Source organism: Heteronotia binoei, chromosome 4 (genome assembly GCF_032191835.1).
Source record: "Heteronotia binoei isolate CCM8104 ecotype False Entrance Well chromosome 4, APGP_CSIRO_Hbin_v1, whole genome shotgun sequence".
Lineage (NCBI taxonomy): Eukaryota > Metazoa > Chordata > Lepidosauria > Squamata > Gekkonidae > Heteronotia > Heteronotia binoei.
This window is the reverse complement of record NC_083226.1, coordinates 8,451,926-8,467,733: the sequence shown is the minus strand read 5'-3', so window position 1 is coordinate 8,467,733 and position 15,808 is coordinate 8,451,926. Positions and strand designations below refer to the sequence as shown.

Sequence of the window (15,808 nt, the reverse complement as noted above, 5' to 3'; positions counted from 1 at the left end):
GGGGAGCTGGCTGACATTGACCAAAGCCGCTGGCCTTTTCTATCATGGCTCTGGATCTGGAAGAGTTGAGGGTGGGCTCCTTGGAGATCTTCAAGAGGCCTTGCAAGGCCTGCCTTGTTTGCCAGGGTTTTTGAGGGGGATTGGCTTTTACGGTGGGGAGGAAGGGAGCTTTTGGGGGTTATTTTATTTTTGGTTTGAATAGAAAATGTTCTTAACTAATCTTGTAAGCCACCGTGAACCACAAGGAAAGGCAAGATGTATATCAATAAATAAATAATTGTTCTTTTTAAAAAAAAATTAAATACCTCTATGCAGAACAATAATCACCTATCGTACACAAGAGTCTTGCTGATATTAAAAAACTGTATAAATGTCTGTGACTTATGGGTTTGTATTCCGAAACCAACACTCAATTCTCTTTTCTGACAGGTATCGTTTATTTTTCTTCCTTATCTCCATAGTCATATGCTTTGTTGTGACCAAGTCCTTGCTGGTGACCTGCTGTTTACCCATCTTTCTAATGGGTATGAGGTACTACTTCAGTAGAAAAGTTATCCTCAGCTATCTGGAGTGTGCCCTGAATACGGACATGTCTGATATTGAGCAATATTACATGAAATCACCAGGTGAGTAAGAAGTCCACGGAAGGGGGTTGATCACCAAGCCCTGCTTTGTGAAATAAGATATTGAAACGTCTTTTTTTTTAATGTGTCATCGTGACCAAGGAGTCTTTAAATGCTAACAAAGCAGTTTGTGTAGACCGCCCAGATAAGGAGCAGAGCTTTAATTCTTAAACTGGAACGCTAAAAGGATGGGAACACTCCTTCACTCTCCTTTTTTCGTACTTGGGCTAGCAGGATAACATCAGAAGCTGGGAACTGTGTGCGACTCCCTTTATTGTATTGTTATTAAGCATATAATATTGGAATACTATTTACTGAACAATTTTTCTGTTCGATAGAACTTTCTCTCCATTCTGACAGCTGAGAGAAGTGGCATGTAAAGTTTTAAAAAGAGGCGAAATGAGGAAAACTGTTGGAACAAAAATGTATAAAGCTGCCCCTTTGCTGTTTGTTACCTTTTATATATTCATGTTCAAGGAGGTCTTCCACATCTAGCTGTATAGAAGGACTCATTAAGCCTAGGGAATACTCACCTGCTTACAAAAACAAGTGGTTTCCAAGCTCCACTGCAATAGGGGCAGGTGGGTGCAATAGGTACATGGCTCTCATTTACCTGGTAGGCAATGTTTATGTGTTTTTTCCAACAATCACTGAATAAGAATTCCTGGATTTTTTTTAAAGCCTAGGATATCTTTTAAGTGTGCGGACTCTTACCTGGGAGAACCGGGTTTGATTCCCCACTCCTCCACTTGCAGCTGCCAGAATGGCCTTGGGTCAGCCATAGCTATTGCAGAGGTTGTCCTTGAAAGGGCAGCTGCTGTGAGAAGCCCTCTCCAGCCCCATCCACCTCACAGGGTGTCTTTTGTGGGGGAGGAAGGGAAAGGAGATTGTGAGCCCCTCTGAGACTCTTCAGAGTGGAGGGCGGGATATAAATCCAATATCTTCATCTACCTCACAGGGTGTCTGTCGTGGGGGAGGAAGGTAAAGGAGATTGTGAGCCACTCTGAGACTCTTCGGAGTGGAGGGCGGGATATAAATCCAATATCTTCTTCTTTTTCTTAATGTGTAGTGTTCTTTAAAATCCGGTTTTGGGTGTAAACAAATGTGAGAAGTGCTAATGATTATATGGCCTCTTTGTTTCTTGTAAGCATATTGAACCATCCAAATAATAGGGAAGAGCCTTATGTTTAAATGTGGCATTTTGCATAAAGGAAGACAGATGCAAAGAAGTGATAATAAAATAGAATCTGAAGTTGCAGTTCCAAGTATGTGCTTCTCTGTAGGATTTCTCTCTTCTGAAAATGTGTACGGTATCATGTTGAAATAATCATAAGATTGCTCAAGTGAACCGTTATTAGATATTAACATTTGCAATTGCTTAATTAGTGACCGTGGCCTAGGGTTGCCAGCCTCCAGGTGGCCCCAGGAGATCACTCAGAATTCCAGCTGATTTCCAGGCAATGAAGAACAGTTTCTCCGAAGCAAATTGCTGTCCTGGAGGGCAAACTCATTTGGTGTTACACCCACTAAGGTCACTCCACAACCCCTGCCCTTCCTAGACTCCACCCCCCCAAATCTCCAAGAACTTCCCAGCCTGGAGTTGGCAACCTAGCAAAGCATGTTCAGTTTTTTATCCTAGGAAGAGAATAACGTCCACTGTCATGTATGACTTGGGGTATGAGAATTCGCTTTGTCCTAGTATGGACTGCTTCAGATTCTGGTTGAACATCAGCTGCAGTTAACAAGGGGGAGAGCTCACAGTCCGGGTGCAGGGGGGTATTTGCTTTTGGGAGGGCAGGGGTCATGGAGAGTAAGGGATCGTGTGTTCCCGAGACTGAATCTACTGTTAGTCAGGGGGAGGGGTCATGCTGAGGATATTGTCAATACCTCACCGTCAAGAAGGTGGAAACAGTCCATCTCAGTACGGGGAGGAGGGATGTGTGGGCCATAAAACCCCACAGTGTGGTAGGACGATCTGCTGAAACATGACTTGGAATAAAGATAATTAAGAAACGGGACACCACGGAAGGGTTATAATAAGCAAAAAGTCTGTCAAATCTCAGAGTGGATTAAGGACATAGCCTATGTAAGTGGGCGTGAGAACGTCGTCATGATTGAGAATGTTTGGATCGGGGTGGCCAGATTGTGGCTTGCGAGCCACATGTGGCTCTTCCACACATATTGTGTGACTCGCAAAGCCCCCACTGCCTGATCAGCTGGCTTGGAGAAGGCAGTTTGATGTAGTGGTTTTGTGTGTGTGTGTGTGAAAGAGAGAGAGATGTTCATCTGGGAGAATGAGGTTTGCTTCCCCACTCCTTCACTTCCAGTTGCTGGAATGGCCTTGGGTCAGCCATAGCTCTTGCAGAGGTTGTCCTTGAAAGGGCAGCTTCTGTGAGCCTCACAGGGTGATGGTTGTCGCGGAGAAGGGTAAAGGAGATTGTGAGCCACTCTGAGATTCAGAGTGAAAGAGGGGATATCCAATTTCTTCTTCTTTAAATCACTTCTCCAAGCCAATGCATTTAAAGTTAAAGTTGCTTTCTTTCCACTTCTCTCTCCCTCTCCCCTTCCTCCCCCCCCCCCCGGTTTGTCTACATGTGTGCATATGGAGTGATACATATACAACTACTGATTAATAACCCAGTACTAAGAAAAACAAATGGGTTCCCCTCTTGCAGTTTTAATATTAACGTTAAGGATCTGTTCTGGAGATTGTGCCTGGGAGAAGACATGGGGGCACCATTTGAACAGGAACTCTAAATGCCCTAGGATGCATGTGGACCTCTGGGGGAGAGGGGTGTCTGCCACCTCTTCCCATTGGGATGGAATTGCAAATGTGAGCTGGCTTTACATTATTACAGAATCATAGGATTCGAAGGAACCTCTGGGATCATCTAGTTCAACCCCAAGGTGATGTTTCTGGATAAACTGGGTGCAGAAACTCCGTGAGAAATAAAAGGTCTGTTACCACCTTGCAACTTAAAAGGCTGTTTCATGCCTCGGAACATGGAGGCAGACCCAGCACTGGCATGCGCTGAGGTGGGGCCCACTGCCAAGACCCACCACGCACCTCCCCCGCAACCTGTCTGCTCCTGTCTTCTGCACCTCACGGTGTCGCTGAAGGAGAACTTGTGGGGATACACAGTGGATGGCAGCGGCAGAAGCACTCCCAACTGCACCCAGGGACCAGTGCTCTTGGGGGAAAGGGGTGCAGGGGGTGCGGGTAGCTGGGCATGGGCAGTGGGAGAAGGGAGCATGGAGAGGTGGGGTGTGTGTGGAAAGGATGGCAAGAGGCTGGCCATGCTGGCAGTGGGCGGATGGGGGCCATGATCGCTGTCTGAGCAGGGTTCCGCAGAACCTCAGATCAGCCCTGCATGGAGGCGTCACCTGGCTGTCAAGGCTCACCCACCTCTTGAAAAGCCATCCAATTCTGTGGACATTGTTCCATCTTGACACAGTGTCTTCCATAAGTTCAGCACTGTAAGAAATACTTCCCTTGGTCTGTGGCACATTAATGGCATCAGATGCCCCCAAGCTCTAGCATTCTGAGGACAGGGAGAGAATTCTCTCTCACACACACACACACACACACACTTTTGTAAAACTTCTTACTGCTCTACTTTGAAAATGAAAGGTTCCAATTTCTTTAGACTTTTCCTTCTACAGGGAAGGAACATGGTTTGTTTTAGTTGCATTTTTTAATCCTCTTTTCAACTGTACAGTATCCTTTTTGAGACTCAGTAATGTGAGCACAGTCTTCCAAATACTGCTTCGTGATAGACTGGCACAAGAAGTGGCCAGTTCATTATTTTTATTCCATTTCCCAATAATTTGCTTCCCCCCTACCCCAGGTAGACATTCTCCATGACCTCAGTATCCTGTTCCCCCAACAGTCTCCACAAGCCTTTGACAAAGGGGCGGGGGGCTTTGACTTTTAAAAGGACATACCCCCAAAATCTTGTTCTCTAAAGTACTACTGGATTTGAATCTAGCTCTGCTATTGCAGACCAAGATGGCTACTCTCTGAAACGGTTTAAAAGTACGGCTTTTTAGGCTCAGCGTGCCTAAAAATGAACATTTACTGTTCCATTTGTCTTCATCCAGCTTGTTCTTCATAATCAGCTGTAGTCTTCTTTACTATCTTGAATAATTTAGTATCATCTGCAAATTTGGCCTACTCGCCTCAAATTGCAAATTATTTATGAACGTTAAATACAAATACATTTCCCCACTGCTTTTAAATTCACCCAGGCGCCTTTGGCGAGTGACAATCAGGCACATAACAGGTGTTGCCTTATCCACATGTTTATTAACACGCTCCAAGACTTTCAGAAGGTTGTGGGGGTAGAACTTCTTTGCAGAAGCCATACTCATTTTTCCTCAGTGGAACAGGCTTCCTCGGGAGGCGGTGGGCTCTCCTTCTTTGGAGTTTTTTAAACAGAGGCTGGATGGCCACCTGACAGCAATGCGGATCCTTTGAATTTAGGGGGAGGTGTTTGTGGGTTTCCTTCATGTGCAGGGGGTTGGACTAAGTGACCCTGGAGGTCCCTTCCAACTCTATGATTCTACTCTGTATGCTTAATAATTCTGCCTTCTGTTTATCGTTTCCCTGTTTCAGACGTTAGATTATTTGGCCTTCAATTTCCTGGATCATCTCCAAATCTCATTTTAAAAACCACCCTCCAGTTAAAACTTTCATGTAACCCACCCAGGCTTAGGGACTTGTCATTTAGCCTGGAACATCTCTATTTGATTTAAGTTCTTCCAGCAACCCCCCCACCTCCAGTATGTCAGCAAAGGATTCATTGAAGTTCCAAAATGATCAGACTTGTCTTTGTTCAAAACTAAGTTTCATTTATTGATTGCAACAATGTTACTCTCTACATGGATGCATTGAAACTGATAATGGGTAGATGTACCCCTTGGCATTTATGTATACACTTCAAAGGACTGGGCTTTAAACTACTTCTCATAATAAAGTTACATTTGGCCCTGCAAGTGACTCCTTCACACGCCCGCTTATCTGTTACCGGTGATGGCTGCCTTCTCCCCCCTGGTGATGTCCTTGCTTTGCTCGGGAGGCGCCAGAGAGGCGAGCTTGGCGCTTTGCGCTTCAAAGGCGGCGCTGGCCTTTGGAGTTCTGGCAGCTCCGTTCCCACCCTTCCTCCTCTTCTTGCGGGGCACAGGTATTAGCGCTACAATATTTTATTCAGACATAGGGTTAGTAGCATAAGGCATCAATAACTTCCATGAAACATTTCCTGACACAGAAGTGGTTCCTGCCTGAATATCCAGCTTCTGAATTTGTTCAGCTTCTCTAGTTTCCCTGTCCTCATTTGTCACTCTTTTTGCTTCTCTGTTGTCTAGCTGTCCAGCTGTGTCCATGGCTGTTTTTTTTTTATGTATTTAAAGAAAGTTACATTCTTTGTCTCAATTTTTAGCAATATATTTCTCAGATTCTGTTTAATAACATAAGAAAAGCCATGTTGGATCAGGCCAATGGTCCATCCAATCCAACACACTGTATCACATAGTGACAAAAACAAAACAAAACCCAGGTACCATTAAGAGGTCCACAAGTAGGGCCAGAACTTGAAAAGCATTCCCACTGTTTACTTGCTCGACTTACTTTCTCCCCAAAGCTCTAACTGGCACCAGACTTCTACTTTTCTCATGACACGTACCCCATCTTCTTTGGCTCAGCGGTACCTCTTCAAGTCAAGGTATCTGAGCTTCAGTTGTGTGTGTCCTACATGCTGACAATTTGCTTCCAACTTGTGGTGATTCTATGAATGACCTCCAAAACGTCCTGTTGTTAACAGCCTTGCTCAGGTCTTGCAAACTGAGGGCTGTGTCTTCCTTTATTGAGTCAGTCCATCGTACGTTGGCTCTTCCTCTTTTCCTTCTGCCTTTTCCTAGTATTATTGTATTTACCAGTGGGTCTTGTGTTCTCGTGATGTAACCAAATGACAATAGTTTCATTTTAGTCATTTTAACTTTTAGGGAGAATTCAGACCAGATGTGATGTGGAACCCGCCTATTTGTCTTTTTGGCAGTTCACGGTATCTGTAAAACTTTCCTCCAATACCATATTCTGGACCACTGAGAAGGAAGATTCACAGTGAGACAAATCTTCCATTCTTCCTGTTAGATTTCTTCCGTGTCCAACTTTCGCATCATGTCAAGCATCGATATTTCTCAATAATCAAGCTTTTGTTATTGAATCAAAAGCTGCTTTATTGTAAAACTCCATAGCTTTGTCAAGGACAGAATCCTTGGAAGTAATGACGTATACAGATTCAAATAGTTACTTTATAGTAAGGCTTCAAAAGGATAACATGCAGATGCAATTTGAGTCACGGGTTCAAAGGCTACTAGCTAGTATCTCTTTTATTGCTAAGGAATGCAAGCTAATAAAAACATCTCCCTTTCTCACACTTTCTCGGAGAGTAGATAAGACCTGGCTGTGTGAATCTGGGGGAGAGGCACATTACACTGTTACTACAAGGCTAACCTAAACATCCTCGGGCCAGATGGCTTTATTATGCACCCTTTATTGTAAAGGTGGGGGGAGCAGGCCAGAGTGGTGTTCTGCTCTGTGTCTGTTGAGCCTACATGGCACATAAAAATATGCATGCTTGACACATCAATATGTAGGAATGGGGAGTATTAAGGTATGAATTATCTTGGAGACTGAGTCGCATCATCCCCATGTGCCTTCTGCAGAAATATCAGAAATAACAATATCCTGCTCATTGTTTTTTCCAGTTCTGACAAACTCCTGAAACACCCTCTGTAAGTTATCATTTAACACCAAATACTTCATCTTGAGATGTGGTCATGCACACTAGATAATGCACTTTCCATCCACTTTCAAAACATTTTCCATCTGGATTTTGCTGTGTGAACACCAAATACGTTTGATTCAGAGCATTAGCAAATAAAACCTGTGTGTCTTCTTCCTTTTCCCTTCAGTCCTTTGCGTGATCATTTCTCAGTTACAGTTCTTGGTTCCCTTTCAGCTTTTGTCACTGCTTTCCATACATTTTCTAAGTTTAACCCTGTCCCCATTTACTTGACCTGGAATATTTACACCATCCGCCCCGAAGAGGGGAGTATTCCCAAATGAGATGCTTAGCACTTCCCCCTGGAAGTTAGTTTATGTTGTTCTCTGTGATTCCTTTCATATGAATGGTCATTATTCCAGTTCTGTTTTGTTTCAGGTAAGCCTGTCTCTTTTGTACAGGGTCAGTTTTTAACCATGCTTCCTTTAAGGCCCTGTATATCAATATTCTACTTAGCAATTTTTTCCTTGCAGAACCACACAACTGCAGGCCCAGAGTTTTCAGTGCCAACTGCTGATATATGCCACAGCCACTGACTCCCTCTTGGCACTACTGCCGTGATGCATGAATGGTACCCTGTGATCAAAACACCCATCCCAAACCCATAGGCTGTCTCTGTTCCTAATTATCAAATCTCCAGTCACCAAGAACATGCCATCTTGGCAGAATGTCCTTTACATGGAAGGGTTAATGACAAAGGATAATTTCCTGTGAGCTTTCAGGATGGGAGTGAGATGCTTCAAGAAGGCCCTTGGAGATCTCACCAGAAACCTTTGCCCCTTCCAGCCTCTTGGGTCAAATTATCTTGTCCCCAAGGCCATTCCACCAAGCATACACCACAAACCCACAATTTGTGCCTAGTAGGCAAAACGTAAGAAGAGCCCTGCTTGATCAGACCAGTGGTCCATCTAGTCCAGCATTCTGTCTCACACTGTGGCCAACCAGTTCCTCTCTCGGGGACCAACAGCAGGGCAGAAAGGCTAAGGCTTTCCCCTGATGTTGCCACCTAGCACTGGTATTTAGAGGTTGGCTGCCTTTGGGCATGGAGGTTCCCTGAGTAGCCACTAATGGACTTGTCCTCCATGAATCATCCATGACCAACTATCCTCCACAAATTGATACACTTGAGGGCCCCCATCGGCTTGCTTGCATTCTGCCTTTGTGACTGGTTCTCAGCACAATCCTACGTATGTCTACTCAGAAGTAAATCCCATGACTTTCAGTGGTGCTTACTCTCAGGTAAATGTGTACAGCATTTACACCCCACCTTTCCTCATGGTTCAAAGCGGCAATCAGTGTTCCCTCTAAAGCTGTGGAGTCTTGTGAGCAAAAAATTCTACTTCTTGAGCTACTGGCATTAAAGTTGTGAGCTCCTGCATAAATGATTGTGCTCTGGGATCATCCTTACTGAGCTGAGACAAAAATGTGTGAGCCAGAGGCTAAAAACCTGTGAGCTAGCTCACACTGACTCAGCTTAGCCAGGAACACTGGCGGCAAACATTAGCAATTAAAAAGGGGTTGAGAGCCAGTGTTGTGTAGCTGTTTGTATGTTGGATTAGGATCTGGGAGCCCTGGGTTCAAATCCATTCACTGCCATGGAAGCTTGGTGAGGGAATTTGTACCAGTCGCACGCTCTCTCCTTCACAGGGTAGTTGTGACGATGACATGGAGAAGAAGAGAACAGTGCTTTGGGTCTCCCTTGGAAAGGAAGGAAGGGTATAAATGTTGTAAAGGTGAGATATCTGGAAGTCATCTACCGCCGATCTTTTATATTTACCCAGTATCCAATTCCTGCAACAGACATGATCATCCTGTTCTTCTCCGTATGGATGGGGTTTCCTTACTTTGTGTTGGCAGAAGCATCGTTTTTAAACTGTCCAGCGTTTGATCATGCCACTCTCCCTTTTAGGCCGTTCTGGTGAAACCTGAGGGCATGTTTTGCAGGGGACAACTGAGCAGTCTTGTCCATGGACACACGTTCTGTTTTCTCTCATGCAGAGAATGAGTAGAGCTCTTGGAAGCCCTGGCTTGCCAGTGAGGCTTCTCATATGTAAGGGAAATCTGGCTTTCAACCTTTATTATTGAGTTACTCTGGATTTTATTTATCTAATAAATAAAATCTTCCCATTTCTAGGGAAATTTTTTTTGGGGGGGGGGGTGTTTTGTTTTTGTGACTCTGACCTCTTTCACCTCTTACATTTTGCAGAGAAGCTGGAAGTGTTCCCGTTTTGTTGTGTACCAGATTTTGTAATGTAATTTATTTTCCCCATCAACCCCCCCCCCCCCCTCACTGCCGTGAATGACGCTCACAGCTGGGTTTTGTGTATGTGCTCTTTACTGGAAGTCTGCAAGTGGGGTTTGAGGTGGTGGCAGGTCTTGGGGTAGCCCCTCTCTTCTGAGCAATGGGTCCTCAAGGAAATCCACTTGGTTTCCAGATTATATGTAGTTCTTTAGTGGGCCAATATTTCCCTCAAAGGAGCATCTTCATTTGTCTTGCCCCTTCCTACAAGAATTACTTGGAATGGGGGGGGGGGGGGGAACAAGTTGCTGTGAAAAAAAATGTGCTGCTGCACCTCATAATGGTAACTTCATCATGCAAAAAGGTGCGCACACACACATGAAGCTGCCTTCTACTGAATCAGACCCTGGGTCCATCATAGTCAGTATTGTCTACTCAGACTGGCAGCGGCTCTCCAGGGTCTCAAGCTGAGGTTTTTCACGCCTATTTGCCTGGACCCTTTTTTTTTTTGAGATGCCGGGGATTGAACCTGGGACCTTCTGCTTCCCAAGCAGATGCTCCAGCACTGAGCCACTGTCCCTTCCCCAAGATTATGAACATATGAAGCTGCCTTCTACTGAATCAAACCCTTGGTCCATCAAAGTCAGTATTGTCTTCTCAGACTGGCAGCGGCTCTCCAGGGTCTCAAGCTGAGGTTTTTCACGCCTATTTGCCTGGACTCTTTTTTCTTGGAGATGCCAGGGATTGAACCTGGGACCTTCTGCTTCCCAAGCAGATGCTCTACCACTGAGCCACCGTCCCTCCCCTAATGTGACATCATGGTGCTTCTGAGCTTCCATCCACCAAAGGGGAGGCGGGACTGTGAAACTCAGAGCAGAATGAGCTCACATCATCACACCTTTGGTTGGTAACAGGATGGTTCCTAGGAGCAGGGGAAGAGGTGGGGCCTTGATTGGTGGGGTGGCCTTGATTGGTTGAGGGGCTTGGCAGTCACAAGGAAGATGGAATTTGAGGGTCGGTATGTCCTTGGCAGTTGAACCAGTGTGGTAGGAAACTTCTTCCTTGCGAATTTATTTATATATTTAAAACAGGATTAATGCTGCCTTTCTACCCAATCAGAGTTCACAAGGCAACCAACATAAAAAAAATATGAAAACATTTCAGCAATGAAAAATACTATTAATGTTATGTAGCTGTGCCTGTTGTGTGGCGTTAAGGGTCAATACTGTGAATGGTAGGCATCTTTTGACACTTGTTTGCGCTTCTGTCGTCTCAGCTGCTTCCCCGAGCAGTTATTCCAGCCTCAGCCTCTTCCAGTCATTCTGAGGCGGTAAATGTGTCCCACTGTGAAACAATTGTTTTCCCGTTCTGACACATCTCAGTATGATAAACATGATCACAAGCATTTATTTATTATGTTTATAATAATAATAATAATAATAATAAAATTTTATTTATATCCCGCCCTCCCCGCCGAAGCAGGCTCAGGGCGGCTAACAACATCCATAAATATACAGTACAATAAGTATACAGGCTTTAAAATTAACATTATTTAAAAACAATTCAATTCACAGTTAACTTAATCTGACAGTAACAGTGATGTTCCTGGCGCTATTTCTGTCAGTTTACATAATAGCGAGGGTCCCTAAGCAAAATCATGTTGGCGGATCCATTTATTTAACAATCATAAATCAGCAGTCCGTAAAAGCCAGCTTAAAAAAGGGTGGTCTTGCAGGCCCTGCGGAACTGGTCAAGGCTCCGCAGGGCCCGCACCTCCTCCGGGAGCTGGTTCCACAGGCATGGGGCCACGATGGAAAAGGCCCGTGCGCGAGTGTTCTGCAGTTTGGCCTCTTTTGGCCCAAGGATGGTCAGCTTGTTCTTCCCTGCTGACCTCAGTGCTCTCTGGGGCTCATATGGGGAAAGACGGTCCCTCAGGTAGGCCGGTCCTCGGCCATATAGGGCTTTAAAGGTAATAACCAGCACTTTGTAGCGAACGCGGTATGTAACCGGCAGCCAGTGCAGTTCGCGTAGCCCTGGCTGTATAAGCTGCCACTTCGGGAGCATTATGCATAGACATGTTCACGATGCTGCTCTAAGACAACTGTTCCCCAGGAGTTAGGACTGCTGGGATGATTACTGGTCCTACACTTCTTGCCTGAAGTGTTGTCTCCTTTTCTGTTGTGACTCTTTACTGCTTTGATGCGATGCCATCTTTTTTTCCTCCAAATCTTTCCTCGTGACCGTTTTTTCCTATGAAGCTTTTAGCCTAATTCCCTGGGTTAACTGCTGCATTCTTCTCTGTTACCTTTCTTCTCTTTCCTCCATGTCAACATGTGAAAACAAAACAACACCCACAGCCTGCAATATTAGTGTACCAATGTCAGCCAGAAAGCTAAGTGACCACTCAGCTGCTCCAGTAAAAAAAAGAGTCCAGGGTGACGTCAAGAAATATGTGGAAGTGGAAGAAAGCATTGGTTTGGTGATGCTGTAATTCGCTCATGAGAAGACACAAGTAACGGTTTTACTTGCATAGACAAGAGAAAAGTCATCGATTTATCTATTGTGGGTCGATCTGCAGATATCTAAATCCACTGATGTGGCCCACACTGAAAGAAATTAGTTTGTCTCCAAGCTAGGGTCACCCGCAGGCTTGCAGAAAAATCTTAAAACTGTAAAAAATACATTTTGGGAGGGGGTCAGTCCCCCCTCAAACAAAAATGTAGTCTGTGCATGCACAGAGTGCTTGCCAGACAATGCAGCTCCTGGCGACTGGGGTGAGGAGAGAAGCAAGGGGAGAGAGAATGAGGTAAGGGAAGGTTGACATAGGAACATAAGAGAAGCCATGTTGGATCAGGCCAATGGCCCATCCAGTCCAACACTCTGTGTCACATAAGAACATAAGAGAAGCCATGCTGGATCAGGCCAAGGCCTATCCAGTCCAACACTCTGTATCACACAGTGGCCAGTACACACACACACACACTATGGCTAATAGCCACTGATGGACCTCTGCTCCATATTTTTATCCAATCCCCTCTTGAAGCTGGCTATGCTTTTAGCCGCCGCCACCTCCTGTGGCAGTGAATTCCACATGTTAATCACCCTTTGGGTGAAGAAGTACTTCCTTTTATCCGTTTTAACCTGACTGCTCAGCAATTTCATTGAATGCCCACGAGTTCTTGTATTGTGAGAATGAGAGAAAAGGACTTCTTTCTCTACTTTCTCCATCCCATGCATAATCTTGTAAACCTCTGTCATGTCACCCCGCAGTTGACGTTTCTCCAAGCTAAAGAGCCCCAAGCGTTTTAACCTTTCTTCATAGGGAAAGTGTTCCAAACCTTTAATCATTCTAGTTGCCCTTTTCTGGAGGGATGAGGGAAGATTGATAGATAAGATGTGGGTGCAGAAAGAGAGGGGGGAACACTGGCAGAGAGAGGGGAGAGAGAAGGAAACGAATGTTGGGGGGTCCCCACCAACCTCTCCCCACTCGCATATTTATGAAGTGCAGCAGCAGAAAACATTCAAGTCCACCTGAACAGGTGAATACCTGGAGCTGATTTATATTGAAGCTGAATAGAGTTATGCCGTTTTATGCCCAGGGTGCCATTCTGTTTAGGATGGCACTGGCAGTGTAGAAGTTGCACTGAAAACTTTGAGGTTCCTGGTCCAGATCTCAACTCTCTCTGGGTTGCCTTGGGCAAGTCTTCAGCCCATCTCTTTCTGCAGGAGGGATGTAAAAAGTTGTCCTGCCTCTCCAGACTGTTGTGAGGACTGCATCAAGGTAGTGTTACATGTAGAGTGTTTTTGGGAGTGTTAAGACAGAGAGGCAAAGCTGAAAGATTTCTAGCTTGGCAGCTGATGTACTGTAGCCATCAGAGTTGGAGGAGGATGTGGGAGACCCAGGTTTGAATCCTCATTGGAAGCTCACCTGGGTGTCCTTGGGTCCGTCACTCTCTTACCTACCACAGGGTTGTTGTTATTGCAGAAGTTGATGAATACAATAAGAATAAAAGGGAATGTACCAAATACATGGAAAGAAGCTGTTATTTCCTTGATACCTAAAGAAGATAGAGATGCCACAAATGTGAAAAATTACAGACCAATCTCGCTACTGAATAAATAATGACTATAAAATATTTACAAGAATTCTGGCAGAACGACTTAAAACAATATTTGATAAATTTTATATAGGAAGATCAAGCTGGTTTTCTTCCCAAAAGACAAGAGACAATATTAGGACTGTTGTAAATATTGTAGAATATTATGAACGACATCCAGAAAAAGAAGTAGCATTATTCTTTGCGGATGCAGAGAAAGCATTTGACAATTTAAACTGGGACTTTATGTTTGCAGTAATGGACAAGATGGAGCTTGGAGAAAGCTTTATAAGAATGATAAAAGCAAATTTTCTCCCCATGAAGGAGAAAACCTGGGTATGAATATCTAACTAATGATTTCTGTCAGTTACACCAAGATTTGCAGCTATTGCAAGCACATAATTAAGAATAAATATATTGTATATGATCATTTTTTGTTGTTTCAAAGTCAACCATTTTCTGTATCAGATTTGCAGTGTGAATAAACTTTTAAATGATCCATCAACATCCTAGCAAGAATTTGGGAGAATGCAAGAAGTTATGAAAGGCAGGAAACGTGGTTTGTGATTTTTAATTTACTCTTACAAAGCACAACCACTGTGCATAATAGTAATCTTAAAAAGGGATAATTGAGACAAGGAGCATTTATTAAAAATTTGCGCGCGCACAGAGAGCCCATCATAAATCTACTTGATGTATTTTCCCCTGTTCTCTAGGGGAGTTGGCATCACTTCAGGGGGGGAAAAAGACTGAAAGAAATCCCTGAATGGACTGTTCACATTGGTTGTGATGGTGGACACAGTTTTTAAAAATTTTACTGCACTGGGAAATTTGAATTTTGTAAGGAGGAAGTGACATCACACTATGCCTTCAGTTGAACTTTGACCTGGGAGTGACATCATAAAACCACACATTACAAACTGATTATATCCTTGCTGAGTTCCGCCCTCTCCCACCACTACTTCAGATATCTTAAGCAATTTTCTTAGCCTCTTTTGACATTAAGGGACAAAGCAGTATATGACCATATTAGAATATGTTAATGGCAACCATTGGGGCCTCCAAAGTAGGAACAGGGCATTTATACTCATGGGAAAAGTTATGAGTTTAAAAAAAAAAAAAAAAGACACAAGAAGGGGGCGGGGCTTAACCCAAAAGGAATTGCATTAAGAACCAAAAGTTTAAAGTTAGAATGCGAGGGCCTAATAGTTCTCTACCTAAACTTAAAACACAAATATTACCAAATATACAAAAACGTGTATTTATTACAAATTAGATAAAAACAAATGTAGGCCTAAATAGCCTCAGATCAGAATAAAATCGTACAGTTATCTCAAACATGGGCCATTTTTGACCCTGACAAACGTGTTTCGGCTGCTTGGCCTTCTTCTGCGGTCAAACAAGGTTGGAACACAACAATTTAATAATACAGTTATTTCTTAAACTTAGACCAAGCTGAGATTGTTTTATAATCAGTATCTCCTTTTGAGATGCAGTCTAGAGCCAATAGTATGCAATTGTTCTTTAAAACCATTTACCTCCCCCCCCACAGTTATCCCAATTTAAATGAACCATAGGGGATGTTAATCTGCTTGGGCAGGGGAATGTAAATATTAGGAATGGGCACAGACCCAAACCCAAGCCAAAGTTTGATCCAAACTTTGGGTGGTTTGTGAACCCTGGACCAAGGTTTGGGGAAGGTTTGGTTCGGTTTGGATGTTGGACCTTCCCTAGGGTTGCCAATCCCCAGGTGGGGGCAGGGGATCCCCCGGTTTGGAGGCCCTCCCCCCGCTTCAGGGTCGTCAGAAAGCGGGGGGGAGGGGAGGGAAATGTCTGCTGGGAACTCTGTTATTCCCTATGGAGATTTATTCCCATAGAAAATCATGGAGAATTGATCTGCGGTATCTGGGGCTCTGGGGGGGCTGTTTTTTGGGGTAGAGGCACCAAATTTTCAGTATAGCATCTAGTGCCTCTCCCCAAAATACCCCCCAAGTTTCAAAAAAGATT

At 44.2% G+C, this 15,808-nt stretch overlaps 1 protein-coding gene across 1 annotated transcript in view; it reads left to right on the top strand.

Annotated features, from left to right (window-relative positions):
• NAT8L (N-acetyltransferase 8 like) overlaps window positions 1–15,808 on the top strand; it is a 67,409-nt gene that overhangs the window by 23,279 nt on the left and 28,322 nt on the right. The window contains exon 2 of the mRNA XM_060236291.1: window positions 462–626. Coding sequence (XP_060092274.1) covers window positions 462–626 — 165 coding nt within the window. The remainder of the gene's footprint in view (window positions 1–461; window positions 627–15,808) is intronic.